We start from the raw sequence: 11,863 nt of genomic DNA on the forward strand, positions 1-11,863 counted from the left end.
TAGGTTGTACATAAAAGTACACTCTAGTTAAATAGGAACATTTTGAATTTAAAGTGTAGTGGTACTTTTGTACTGTAGCCAGGGGCGGACTGACAACTCATGGGGCCCCCGGGCAGTAGGAGATCATGGGGCCCCTGTGTCCTCGCCTACACTCAAACCACAATCAAAAAAGCCTATGAAAGGTACCAGGAGCATCTCATGGGGCCCCCTACTGACCCCGGGCCCTCGGGCAGTGCCCGAGTTCCCAAATGGTCAGTCTGCCCCTAACTGTAGTTGTGGTCTGCCTTACTAGCCTTGAAGTGACATTAACCACTTGCCCTCCAGAAGATTTACCCCCCTTCCTGACCAGGCCATTTTTTGCGATACGGCGCTGTGCTAATTTAACTGACAATTGTTCGGTCATGCAACTCTGCACCCAGATGAAATGTATGTCCTTTTTTCCCCCACAAATAGATCTTTCTTTTGGTGGTATTTGACTGCTGTGCGTTTTTGGGTTTTTTTGGCGCTATAAACAAAAAAAGGCCAACAATTTTGATTAAAAAAATATATTTTTAGCTATAAAACATATCCAGTAAAAAAATTTAAAAAATCAAATTTCATCATAAATTTAGGCCAAATGTCTTTGCTAAAAAACAATCCCAATACGTGTAAATTAATTGGTTTATGTGAAAGTTATAATGACTACAAATGGCAGTATAGATACTGGAATTTTTTTTTTAATATTAGTAATGGTGGTGATCAGCGACTTATAGCGGGACTGTGGCGGGTATTCTGACACTGGGTAGGGGGGGGCAAACTAACTGCCACTGACATCTCCAGTGACACTAATACAGTGATCAGTGCTAATAAAAAGCACTGACACTGTACTAATGACATTGGGAAGGAAGGGGTTAACATCTGGGGCAATCAAAGGGTGCTGTGTGTGTTTTACTGTGTGCTGTGTTTTACTATGTAAGCACGTTGCTTTGCATTGCTCTGCTATAGAGCTGACAGGGGAGAGAACTGTATTGTCCCCGGCCGGGACCCAGTGATCGACAGCTGAACCCGCCAATGGCGGCATGGGTAGGGCCCCCTACCCGGAAATACAAAATCATGTATATATACTTGATTTTGTGCAGCCCTGCTGCCCTGTAGCATTACTTCTGCTATAGGGCGGTCGGGAAGCGTTTAAAGGTAGATATTTATTTTTTTTTTTTAAATAACAAACATGCTATACTTACCTGCTCTGTATAGTGGCTTTACACAGAGCAGCCCTTATCCTCCCTTCTCAGGTCCCTCCCTGGTGCTCCTGGCCCTTCTCTCCAGGATACCCCCAGCTGGCTTGCTCCCGCGCCGTTAATCTGTGTGCCCGTTCACACATATAGCACGGCTCAACCTCTCTCCTCTTTGGCTCACTGGCTATGATTGACAGTAGTAGGAGCCAATGGCTACCGCTGATGTCTCAGCCAGTAAGGAGGGAGAAACCCAGGAGAGACAAGGCTCTTGTGCACATTGCTGGATCAAAATGGGGCTCAGGTAAACTTAGGTGGGGCTGGGGGCTGCTGCACACAGAAGTTTTTTACCTTCATTAATAGAATGCATGAAAGTAAACAACCTTGAGCCTTTACAACTACAATTAAACATGATCATGAGTGGACTTAGATGATATGCATTGCATCTTAGGTCTGTGGAAAAGTGTTTTAAGCTGCCGGTAGTGCAACTTCTGTGGATGGTTTTGGTCTGTGGTTGCAAGCTACAGACATGTGGTCAGATCTGCTTCATAGGCAGCATGAGGGAGACATGTCTGCAGCTTATAGCTACAGGTTCCTAACACTATTCGCACGCCAGGGTGTGCAGCAGTCGCCTTCCAACTGATACCTGAGCTATCCTTTAAATTGAATCAAGCTAAATAGCCTACCCTCTGAACAGCTCTAATTTTTGTACTGGAATTATCCTTGTGCAGCTGGCTGGCCCTCTAAGTCAGCCTTTCTCAACATATTTTCTTCAGGGGAGACCTTTTAAATAATTTTCAGGTATCACAGAACCCCTGGTAGTCCATTGGGGATCATTGGGAAAATGCCCCTTACATTGGTGGTGGTAAGTGGGAAGATTGCCTCTCTTACAGGTTGGCCAGAATCACATCCCTGCAATCCTGCTGCTGGCTCTGCCAAGTGGCATTGACTATGGATCTATGCAGGTACCATGAGATGGGAGACCGTTTAGCTACAATTAAAGGTGCTCCTTGAAACCCATGGAGGAACCCTAATTAATTCTAGGTAAATTGCAGAATTGGACTCAGTATCTTCATCATCCCAATGGCCTTTAATATGAGCATGCAAAAATGGCGTTCAATGGTTCAAGCAGCCCATTTTATGTTAGCTCACAGTGGCCACTTCTAAATAATTTGGAACATGAAATGTAGTACCACATTGAGGCTCCATGCACACTAGCATTTTTTTTAAGCTAAAAAAAGGTTGGAAATAACGCTGGGTAAACTGCCGGTAATAGTGTTTTTTGGTAGAGTTTTAGAAGCGTTAGCATTTTATTAGCATTTTTACAGTACACGTAGAAAAAAAAAGCTAGAAAAAAGCTGTAAGGAGCGATTTAGTAGCGTTTAGTAGTGTTTAGCAGCTTTTAGGAGCATTTAGCGTTTGTTTCTGCTGGAAAACGTTCCAATGCCCTGATCATCAGTGCCGCCCATCAGTGCCACCCAACAGTGCCCAGCAGTTCCACCCAGCAGTACCCAGAAGTGTCACCCAACAGTGCCCAGCAGTGCCACCCAACAGTGCCACCCAGCAGTGCCACCCAAAAGTGCCCAGCAGTGCCGCCCATCAGTGCCCAGAAGTGCCACCCAACAATGCCCAGCAGTGCCACCTATCAGTGCCAAGCAGTGCCACCTACCCGAGCTCAGCAGTGCCACCCATCAGTGCTGCCCAGTAGTGCCACCCAGCAGTTGTGCCCATCAGTGCCGCCAGTCAGTGCTATCAGTCAGTGCCCATAAGTACCACCTATCAGTGCCCAACAGTGCTGCCTATCAGTGCCCATCATTGCTGCATATCAGTGCAGCATCACCAGTGCCTCCTCATCAATACCCACCAGTGCCGCCCCATCAGTGCCCATCAGTGCTGTCTATACTCGCCACCTCATCAGTGCCCATCAGTGCTGCCTATCAGTGCCCATCAGAGCTGCTTATCAGTGCAGCCTCATAAATGCACATTAGTGAAGGAGAAAAATTACCTGTTTGCAAAATGTTATAATAGAAACAAAGAAAAACTTTTTTTAAAACATGTTTTGCTCTTTTTTGTAAAAAAATAAAAACCCCAGTGGTGATTAAATACCACCAAAAGAAAACTCTATTTGTGTGAAAAAAATGATACAAATTTCATATGGGTACAATGTTGCATGACCGCACAATTGACATTCAAATTGTAATAGTACTGAAAGCTGAAAATTGGCCTGGACAGGAAGGGGGTAAAAGTACCTGGTAGGCAAGTGGTTAAAAAAGACTAATAACCTAAGGTAGTGTACATGGACACATAGGATAACACTAGAGATGAGCGAATTATTCAAAAATTCGATTCGGCTGATTCGCCGAATTTGCGGGAGAAATTCGATTCGATGCGAATTTATTCGCCGCGAATTTAACTTATTAAAAGGGTTTCTAGGCTTCAGAGAGCCTTTATATTAGTGCAGAACACTGTACCTTTAATTTAAATGCCCTTGGAGTCTGCTGGGGAAGAGAAATAATACTGTCAGTCAGTATGACATGCAGATGAGTGCCGTCGATCTTAGAATCACCGCACACTTCACTCATTTGGGCAGTCACGGGGCACGACGAAGAAGAAGAATGAAAAGAAGAATGAAAAGAAGAAGAAGGAGAATGAAAAGAAGAAGAAGAAGAATGAAAAGAAGAAGAAGAAGAATGAAAAGAAGAAGAAGAAGAATGAAAAGAAGAATGAGAAGAAGAATGAAAAGAAGAATGAAAAGAAGAATGAGAAGAATGAAAAGAAGAATGAAAAGAAGAAGAAGAATGAAAAGAAGAAGAATGAAAAGAAGAAGAAGGAGAATGAAAAGAAGAGGAAGAAGAATGAAAAGAAGAAGAATGAAAAGAAGAAGAAGAAGAATGAAAAGAAGAATGAAAAGAAGAAGAATGAAAAGAAGAAGAAGAAGAATGAAAAGAAGAATGAAAAGAAGAAGAAGAAGAATGAAAAGAAGAAGAATGAAAAGAAGAAGAAGAAGAATGAAAAGAAGAAGAAGAAGAATGAAAAGAAGAATGAAAAGAAGAAGAAGAAGAATGAAAAGAAGAAGAAGAAGAATGAAAAGAAGAATGAAAAGAAGAAGAATGAAAAGAAGAAGAAGAAGAATGAAAAGAAGAATGAAAAGAAGAAGAAGAAGAATGAAAAGAAGAAGAAGAAGAATGAAAAGAAGAATGAAAAGAAGAAGAAGAAGAATGAAAAGAAGAAGAAGGAGAATGAAAAGAAGAAGAAGAAGAATGAAAAGAAGAAGAAGAAGAATGAAAAGAAGAATGAGAAGAAGAATGAAAAGAAGAATGAAAAGAAGAATGAGAAGAATGAAAAGAAGAATGAAAAGAAGAAGAAGAATGAAAAGAAGAAGAATGAAAAGAAGAAGAAGGAGAATGAAAAGAAGAAGAAGAAGAATGAAAAGAAGAATGAAAAGAAGAAGAATGAAAAGAAGAAGAAGAAGAATGAAAAGAAGAATGAAAAGAAGAAGAATGAAAAGAAGAAGAAGAAGAATGAAAAGAAGAATGAAAAGAAGAAGAAGAAGAATGAAAAGAAGAAGAATGAAAAGAAGAAGAAGAAGAATGAAAAGAAGAAGAAGAAGAATGAAAAGAAGAATGAAAAGAAGAAGAAGAAGAATGAAAAGAAGAAGAATGAAAAGAAGAATGAAAAGAAGAAGAATGAAAAGAAGAAGAAGAAGAATGAAAAGAAGAATGAAAAGAAGAAGAAGAAGAATGAAAAGAAGAAGAAGAAGAATGAAAAGAAGAATGAAAAGAAGAAGAAGAAGAATGAAAAGAAGAAGAAGAATGAAAAGAAGAAGAAGAAGAATGAAAAGAAGAATGAAAAGAAGAAGAAGAAGAATGAAAAGAAGAAGAAGAAGAATGAAAAGAAGAAGAATGAAAAGAAGAATGAAAAGAAGAAGAAGAAGAATGAAAAGAAGAAGAATGAAAAGAAGAAGAAGAAGAATGAAAAGAAGAATGAAAAGAAGAAGAAGAAGAATGAAAAGAAGAAGAAGAATGAAAAGAAGAAGAAGAATGAAAAGAAGAAGAAGAATGAAAAGAAGAAGAATTAAAGTACAGCAAAAAGTGTATCTGCAGAGAGCTCCGCTATTTCTGACAGTTCTCTGACAGTTCCTTCACATTTACAGCGGTTGAAACATTGTATCTATTTATTTCCGAATAAAAACATCTGTATCCTAAATGGAAACAAATAGATACAATGTTTCAACCGCTGTAAATGAACTGTCAGAACTGTCAGAAATAGCGGAGCTCTCTGCAGTGACACTTTTGCCGGCTGATCGGGAAAAATTAGATTCGTGCACCCGAAGTTTGCTAAAATTCGGATTCGATGCGAATCGAATTTTTCCTGATATTCGAAACGAATTCCACTTCGCCAGGTTCGATTCGCTCATCTCTAGATAACACTATGTAGCTTCTAGGAGCAGAAAACACTCTTAATAACAGCTTCTAGGAGCTTAAAAAAATGCTAGTGTGCATGGAGTCTGAAACACTGTTAAAAAACCCATAATAAATCAGTGTACAAATGAATATATAAACTAAGGATTATTTCACCAATTTATCATATTAGTTTGGGAAAAAAAAAACATTATGCATATAGCTACCATAATGATTTCTCACCGTAAAAACGTTGAGTACCCAATCTTGAGGCAGAGACTTGGCCGCAGCAAATTTCTCATTGACATAGCTGTTAAATCTTTCCATTCCCCACACTGTCTCTTCTTTCATCTCACTGTAAAGTGGGTTCTTCTTCTGCATGTACTGGTAAAATAACAAAGTAAAATTATGTTTGAAAGAATGCATAATGAAATGTAATAAATATACTCTGATTGTGGATTAAATATGGTAAACGTTCAGTTATTATCATTTAAATGAAGCCTTGCACACCATTGCAGCAAGCATCTCACAGTTTTATAAATACAATAAAGAATGTAGCGCTACTCCTTAAGGTACATATACACATAAATAATAAATTAATAGGTGATATGTGATCACAAAATTACATCAATTTAAATAAAAAGTGAAAGTGATATCAATTATTATTAATTATTAATTTGTGCCCATGATTCATTAAATCTACAAAAATAAATTCATATAACTCATAACATGTAAAAAACACATTTACATATATACATAGGTATATATAATACCGTGAATATAGAATCACACGTCCCTCTCGTGTAGTGGGAACACCCCAATGTAACAATGCATAAACAGTGCTCACAAAGTCCGATAGGTATTAATAGTGACAAAACGAAAAGCATGCGCTTCCAATGACTACTGTTGGTGACCATAAATAAACAAAAAGACGTGGATCTTTGGGTGAATGTGAATTCTGACAATCCGACCACCATCTGGATTAGCCTCTCACCTCATCACTTCGACCCTTGCGGATCAAAGCGCTTTTGTGGATCCCCCTCACAGATCCTCCAAGGTAGCTATCACTCCAAATGTTGCTCCTTGTCGCACCCAAATCTCTCAAGACTTAATATTCCACCAATGGCTCCTCTCCAGGTAATTTGCAGCATCAATCTCTCAAATAAGACATAAGATAGATCCTCCCATAGTGCAGTATATTTTATTTTCCACAGTAGGGACAGATAGCATAAAATAATATAAAAGTTTATCACTCACGTGGCAGCCAATTCAAGACCTCATGCTTTCAGATGAGGGCATGTATGTATGGGTGTACAACTCAGTAAAACAGGTGTACCAAGATGGCCGCCACGCCGGAAATACGTCACGATGTCCCGCCGACGCGTTGCGTCACAATGTCATGTGACTTCCTCAGGGCTGAGCCCCTTATGTATTATACATGTTGATCATATCCCCCCTTATGTATTATACATGGTGATCATATCCCCCCTTATGTATTATACTGGGAGCCGCAAAACCATTGCAACATTTAAAACAAATCCGACACTGCATATATTGCAAAAAGCACTCTGGTCATGAAGGGGGTTTAAGGGCCCAGTAAGCAAAGGGTTAATCAGGGCCACAGTGTATCGTCATAATCACAATCATAGCCTTAGGTAAATATGAGGGCCCAATGTAATCCAAATTATAAATATATTATTATATTATTGTCACTTTTCTATTAATATTTTTTTAACCCCCCTCAGAACTACTTTTCATAGAAAACGTTAAATTAACTTACCTTTTTTTGTTCTTCACTCCCGCGCAGTGCTGTGTTCTTCTTCACGCTCAAGCAACGCTAGCTCACGCTGGTTTCGGCTCTGTCACTCCTCCCCCTCGCACACAGGCGGCCTGACGTCAACAGGCACTGTACTCGTGGCGAGGCGGAGCTGAACCACGTTGAGTAGCTACGGCAACCCTATTGCCTGTCACCTGGTGGGCAGTGTGCTCCGGAGCCGCAGCAAAGGTGAAAAAGAGCCGCATGCAGCTCTGGAGCCGCAGGTTGCCGACACCCGATGTAGGGCAATGACATGTGACGCTGTTCCTCATTGTACCAACGATATCTATCTATCTATCTATCTATCTATCTATCTATCTATCTATCTATTATCTATCTAGCTATTATCTATCTATCTATCTATCTGTTATCTATCTATCTATTATCTATCTATCTATCTATCTGTTATCTATCTATCTATCTGTTATCTATCTATCTATCTATCTATCTATCTATCTATCTATCTATCTATCTATTATCTATCTATCTATCTATCTATCTATTATCTATCTATCTATCTATCTATCTATCTCTCTATCTATCTATCTATCTATCTATCTATCTATCTATCTATCTATCTATCTATCTCTGTTATCTATCTATCTATCTATTATCTATCTATCTATCTATCTATCTATCTATCTATCTATCTATCTATCTATCTATCTCTGTTATCTATCTATTTATCTATCTATCTATCTATCTATCTATCTATCTATCTATCTATCTATCTATCTGTTATCTATCTATCTATCTATCTATCTATCTATCTATCTATGTATCTCTGTTATCTATCTATCTATCTGTTATCTATCTATCTATCTATCTGTTATCTATCTATCTATTATCTATCTATCTATCTCGACACCCGATGTAGGGCAATGACATGTGACGCTGTTCCTCATTGTACCAACGATATCTATCTATCTATCTATCTATCTATCTATCTATCTATCTATCTATCTATTATCTATCTATCTATCTATTATCTATCTATCTATCTATCTATCTATCTATCTATCTATCTGTTATCTATCTATCTATCTGTTATCTATCTATCTATCAATCTATCTATCTATCTATCTATCTATCTATCTATCTATCTATCTGTTATCTATCTATCTATCTATCTATCTATCTATCTATCTATTATCTATCTATCTATCTATCTATCTATTATCTATCTATCTATCTATCTATCTATCTATCTATCTGTTATCTATCTATCTATCTATCTATCTGTTATCTATCTATCTATCTATCTATTTATCTGTTATCTTTCTATCTATCTGTTATCTATCTATCTATTATCTATCTATCTATCTATCTATCTATCTATCTATCTATCTATCTATCTATCTATCTCTGTTATCTATCTATCTATCTATCTATTATCTATCTATCTATCTATCTATCTATCTATCTATCTATCTATTATCTATCTATCTATCTATCTATCTATCTATTATCTATCTATCTATCTATCTATCTATCTATCTGTTATCTATCTATCTATCTGTCTGTTATCTATCTATCTATCTATCTATCTATCTATCTATCTATCTATCTATCTGTCGATCTATCTATCTATCACAAAATAAAATCAAATTGTATATAATATATAAAATAAATAGATAGAAAAATAGACAAACAGTACTCTATGTGTAATTTGTCACATCTTCCTAAAGAATTTGATTAAACCTCTGTATGCTGTTCATGAACCAACAGAACTCTCCTTAAACAGTGATTGTAACTATATTACTTTTAATTTGTTGAGTTATAACTGGGCTTTAATAAAACAAAGAGTGCAATGTCATATCAGTAAATACAAACTCTGACTGGTTGCTCTAGGCCAGTGGTGGGCAACCTTTTTTTTCAACTGAGCCAAATCTCGCCAAAACCACGATTGAAATTTATTTTGAGAGCCACATTTTTAAAACTGAAAATACATCTCCCATATAGTAATTCATCCCCCATAGTAATTCATCCCCCATAGAGTAATTCATCCCCCATAGAGTAATTCATCCCCCATATAGTAATTCATCCCCCATATAGTAATTCATCCCCCATATCAATTCATCCCCCATAGCAATTCATCCCCCATATAGTAATTCATCCCCCATATAGTAATTCATCCCCCATATAGTAATTCATCCCCCATAGTAATTCATCCCCCATAGTAATTCATCCCCCATAGTAATTCATCCCCCCATAGTAATTCATCCCCCCATAGTATTTCATCCCCCCATAGTATTTCATCCCCCCATAGTATTTCATCCCCCCATAGTAATTCATCCCCCATAGTAATTCATCCCCCATATAGTAATTCATCCCCCCCATAGTAATTCATCCCCCATAGTAATTCATCCCCCATATAGTAATTCATCCCCCATATAGTAATTCATCCCCCATAGTAATTCATCCCCCATATAGTAATTCATCCCCCATAGTAATTCATCCCCCCTATAGTAATTCATCCCCCATAGTAATTCATCCCCCCTATAGTAATTCATCCCCCCTAGTAATTCATCCCCCATATAGTAATTCATCCCCCATATAGTAATTCATCCCCCCTATAGTAATTCATCCCCCATAGTAATTCATCCCCCCTAGTAATTCATCCCCCCTATAGTAATTCATCCCCCATATAGTAATTCATCCCCCCTATAGTAAGTCCCCCATATAGTAAGTCCCCCATATAGTAAGTCCCCCCCCATATAGTAAGTCCCCCCCCATATAGTAAGTCCCCCCCCATATAGTAAGTCCCCCCCCATATAGTAATTCATCCCCCATATAGTAAGTCCCCCCCCCATATAGTAAGTCCCCCCCATATAGTAAGTCCCCCATATAGTAATTCATCCCCCATATAGTAAGTCCCCAATATAGTAAGTCCCCCATATAGTAAGTCCCCCATATAGTAATTCATCCCCCATATAGTAAGTCCCCCCTGTGTCAATTCACTTACCTTTGCTCCGCGCGTTCCTCTCGTCGTGCTTCCCGCGCCGTTCTGGTCTTCAGGGCGGACTGTGAGAGGAGAGGAGTTCGTCACGCTGCCCCGCCTACATCCTGGCTGCCCCGCCTACATCCTGACAGCTGCAGAGTCCTGACTTTTGGGGCGGCCGCCCGAGAGGAGGGAGGGGAGCGGGCGGCCGTCCGAGAGGAGGGAGGGGAGGGGAGGGGAGGGGAGGGGGCGGCCGCCCGGCACACGCCCGTCCGAGAGGAGGGAGGGGAGGGAGAGGAGGGAGGGGAGGGAGAGGAGCGGGCGCCTGGCACACAGAAGAGCCGCATTTAAGCTTGTAAAGAGCCGCATGTGGCTCGCGAGCCGCGGCTTGCTGACCACTGCTCTAGGCCACGGGTGTCAAACTGGCGGCCCTCCAGCTGTTGCCAAACTACAAGTCCCATGAGGCATTGCAAGATTGACAGTTACAAGCATGACTCCCAAAGGCACGATGGGACTTGTAGTTTCGCAACAGCTGGAGGGCCTCCAGTTTGACACCCCTGCTCTAGGCTATCCATTGCTCTTTGCCTTATGAAATAAGCAGAGCTGTTTCTAGATTATGAAATGAAACCATGCAAAGAGGAGTTAAATTAACTTACCTTTTTTTGTTCTTCACTCCCGCGCAGTGCTGTGTTCTTCTTCACGCTCAAGCAACGCTAGCTCACGCTGGTTTCGGCTCTGTCACTCCTCCCCCTCGCACACAGGCGGCCTGACGTCAACAGGCACTGTACTCGTGGCGAGGCGGAGCTGAACCATGTTGAGTAGCTACGGCAACCCTATTGCCTGTCACCTGGTGGGCAGTGTGCTCCGGAGCCGCAGCAAAGGTGAAAAAGAGCCGCATGCAGCTCTGGAGCCGCAGGTTGCCGGCACCCGATGTAGGGCAATGACATGTGACGCTGTTCCTCATTGTACCAACGATATCTATCTATCTATCTATCTATCTATCTATCTATCTATCTATTATCTATCTATCTATTATCTATCTATCTATCTGTTATCTATCTATCTATTATCTATCTATCTATCTATCTGTTATCTATCTATCTATCTGTTATCTATCTATCTATCTATCTATTATCTATCTATCTATCTATCTATCTATCTATCTATTATCTATCTATCTATTATCTATCTATCTATCTATCTATCTATTATCTATCTATCTATCTATCTATCTATCTATCTATCTATCTATCTATCTATCTGTTATCTATCTATCTATCTATCTATCTGTTATCTATCTATCTATTATCTATCTATCTATCTATCTATCTATCTATCTGTTATCTATCTATCTATCTATCTATCTATCTATCTGTTATCTATCTATCTATCTATCTATCTATCTATCTATCTATCTATCTATTATCTATCTATCTATCTATCTGTTATCTATCTATCTATCTATCTATCTATCTATCTATCTATCTGTTATCTA

The 11,863-nt window shown here is 39.3% G+C and overlaps 1 protein-coding gene across 1 annotated transcript in view; it reads right to left on the minus strand.

The window, feature by feature from the left end:
• TTLL10 (tubulin tyrosine ligase like 10) overlaps positions 1-11,863 on the minus strand; it is a 67,187-nt gene that overhangs the window by 7,639 nt on the left and 47,685 nt on the right. The window contains exon 8 of the mRNA XM_089668431.1: positions 5,855-5,995. Coding sequence (XP_089524557.1) covers positions 5,855-5,995 — 141 coding nt within the window. The remainder of the gene's footprint in view (positions 1-5,854; positions 5,996-11,863) is intronic.

Source organism: Staurois parvus, unplaced genomic scaffold, assembly GCF_062004578.1.
Source record: "Staurois parvus isolate SC_StPar_1 unplaced genomic scaffold, SC_StPar_1.0 ptg000057l, whole genome shotgun sequence".
Lineage (NCBI taxonomy): Eukaryota > Metazoa > Chordata > Amphibia > Anura > Ranidae > Staurois > Staurois parvus.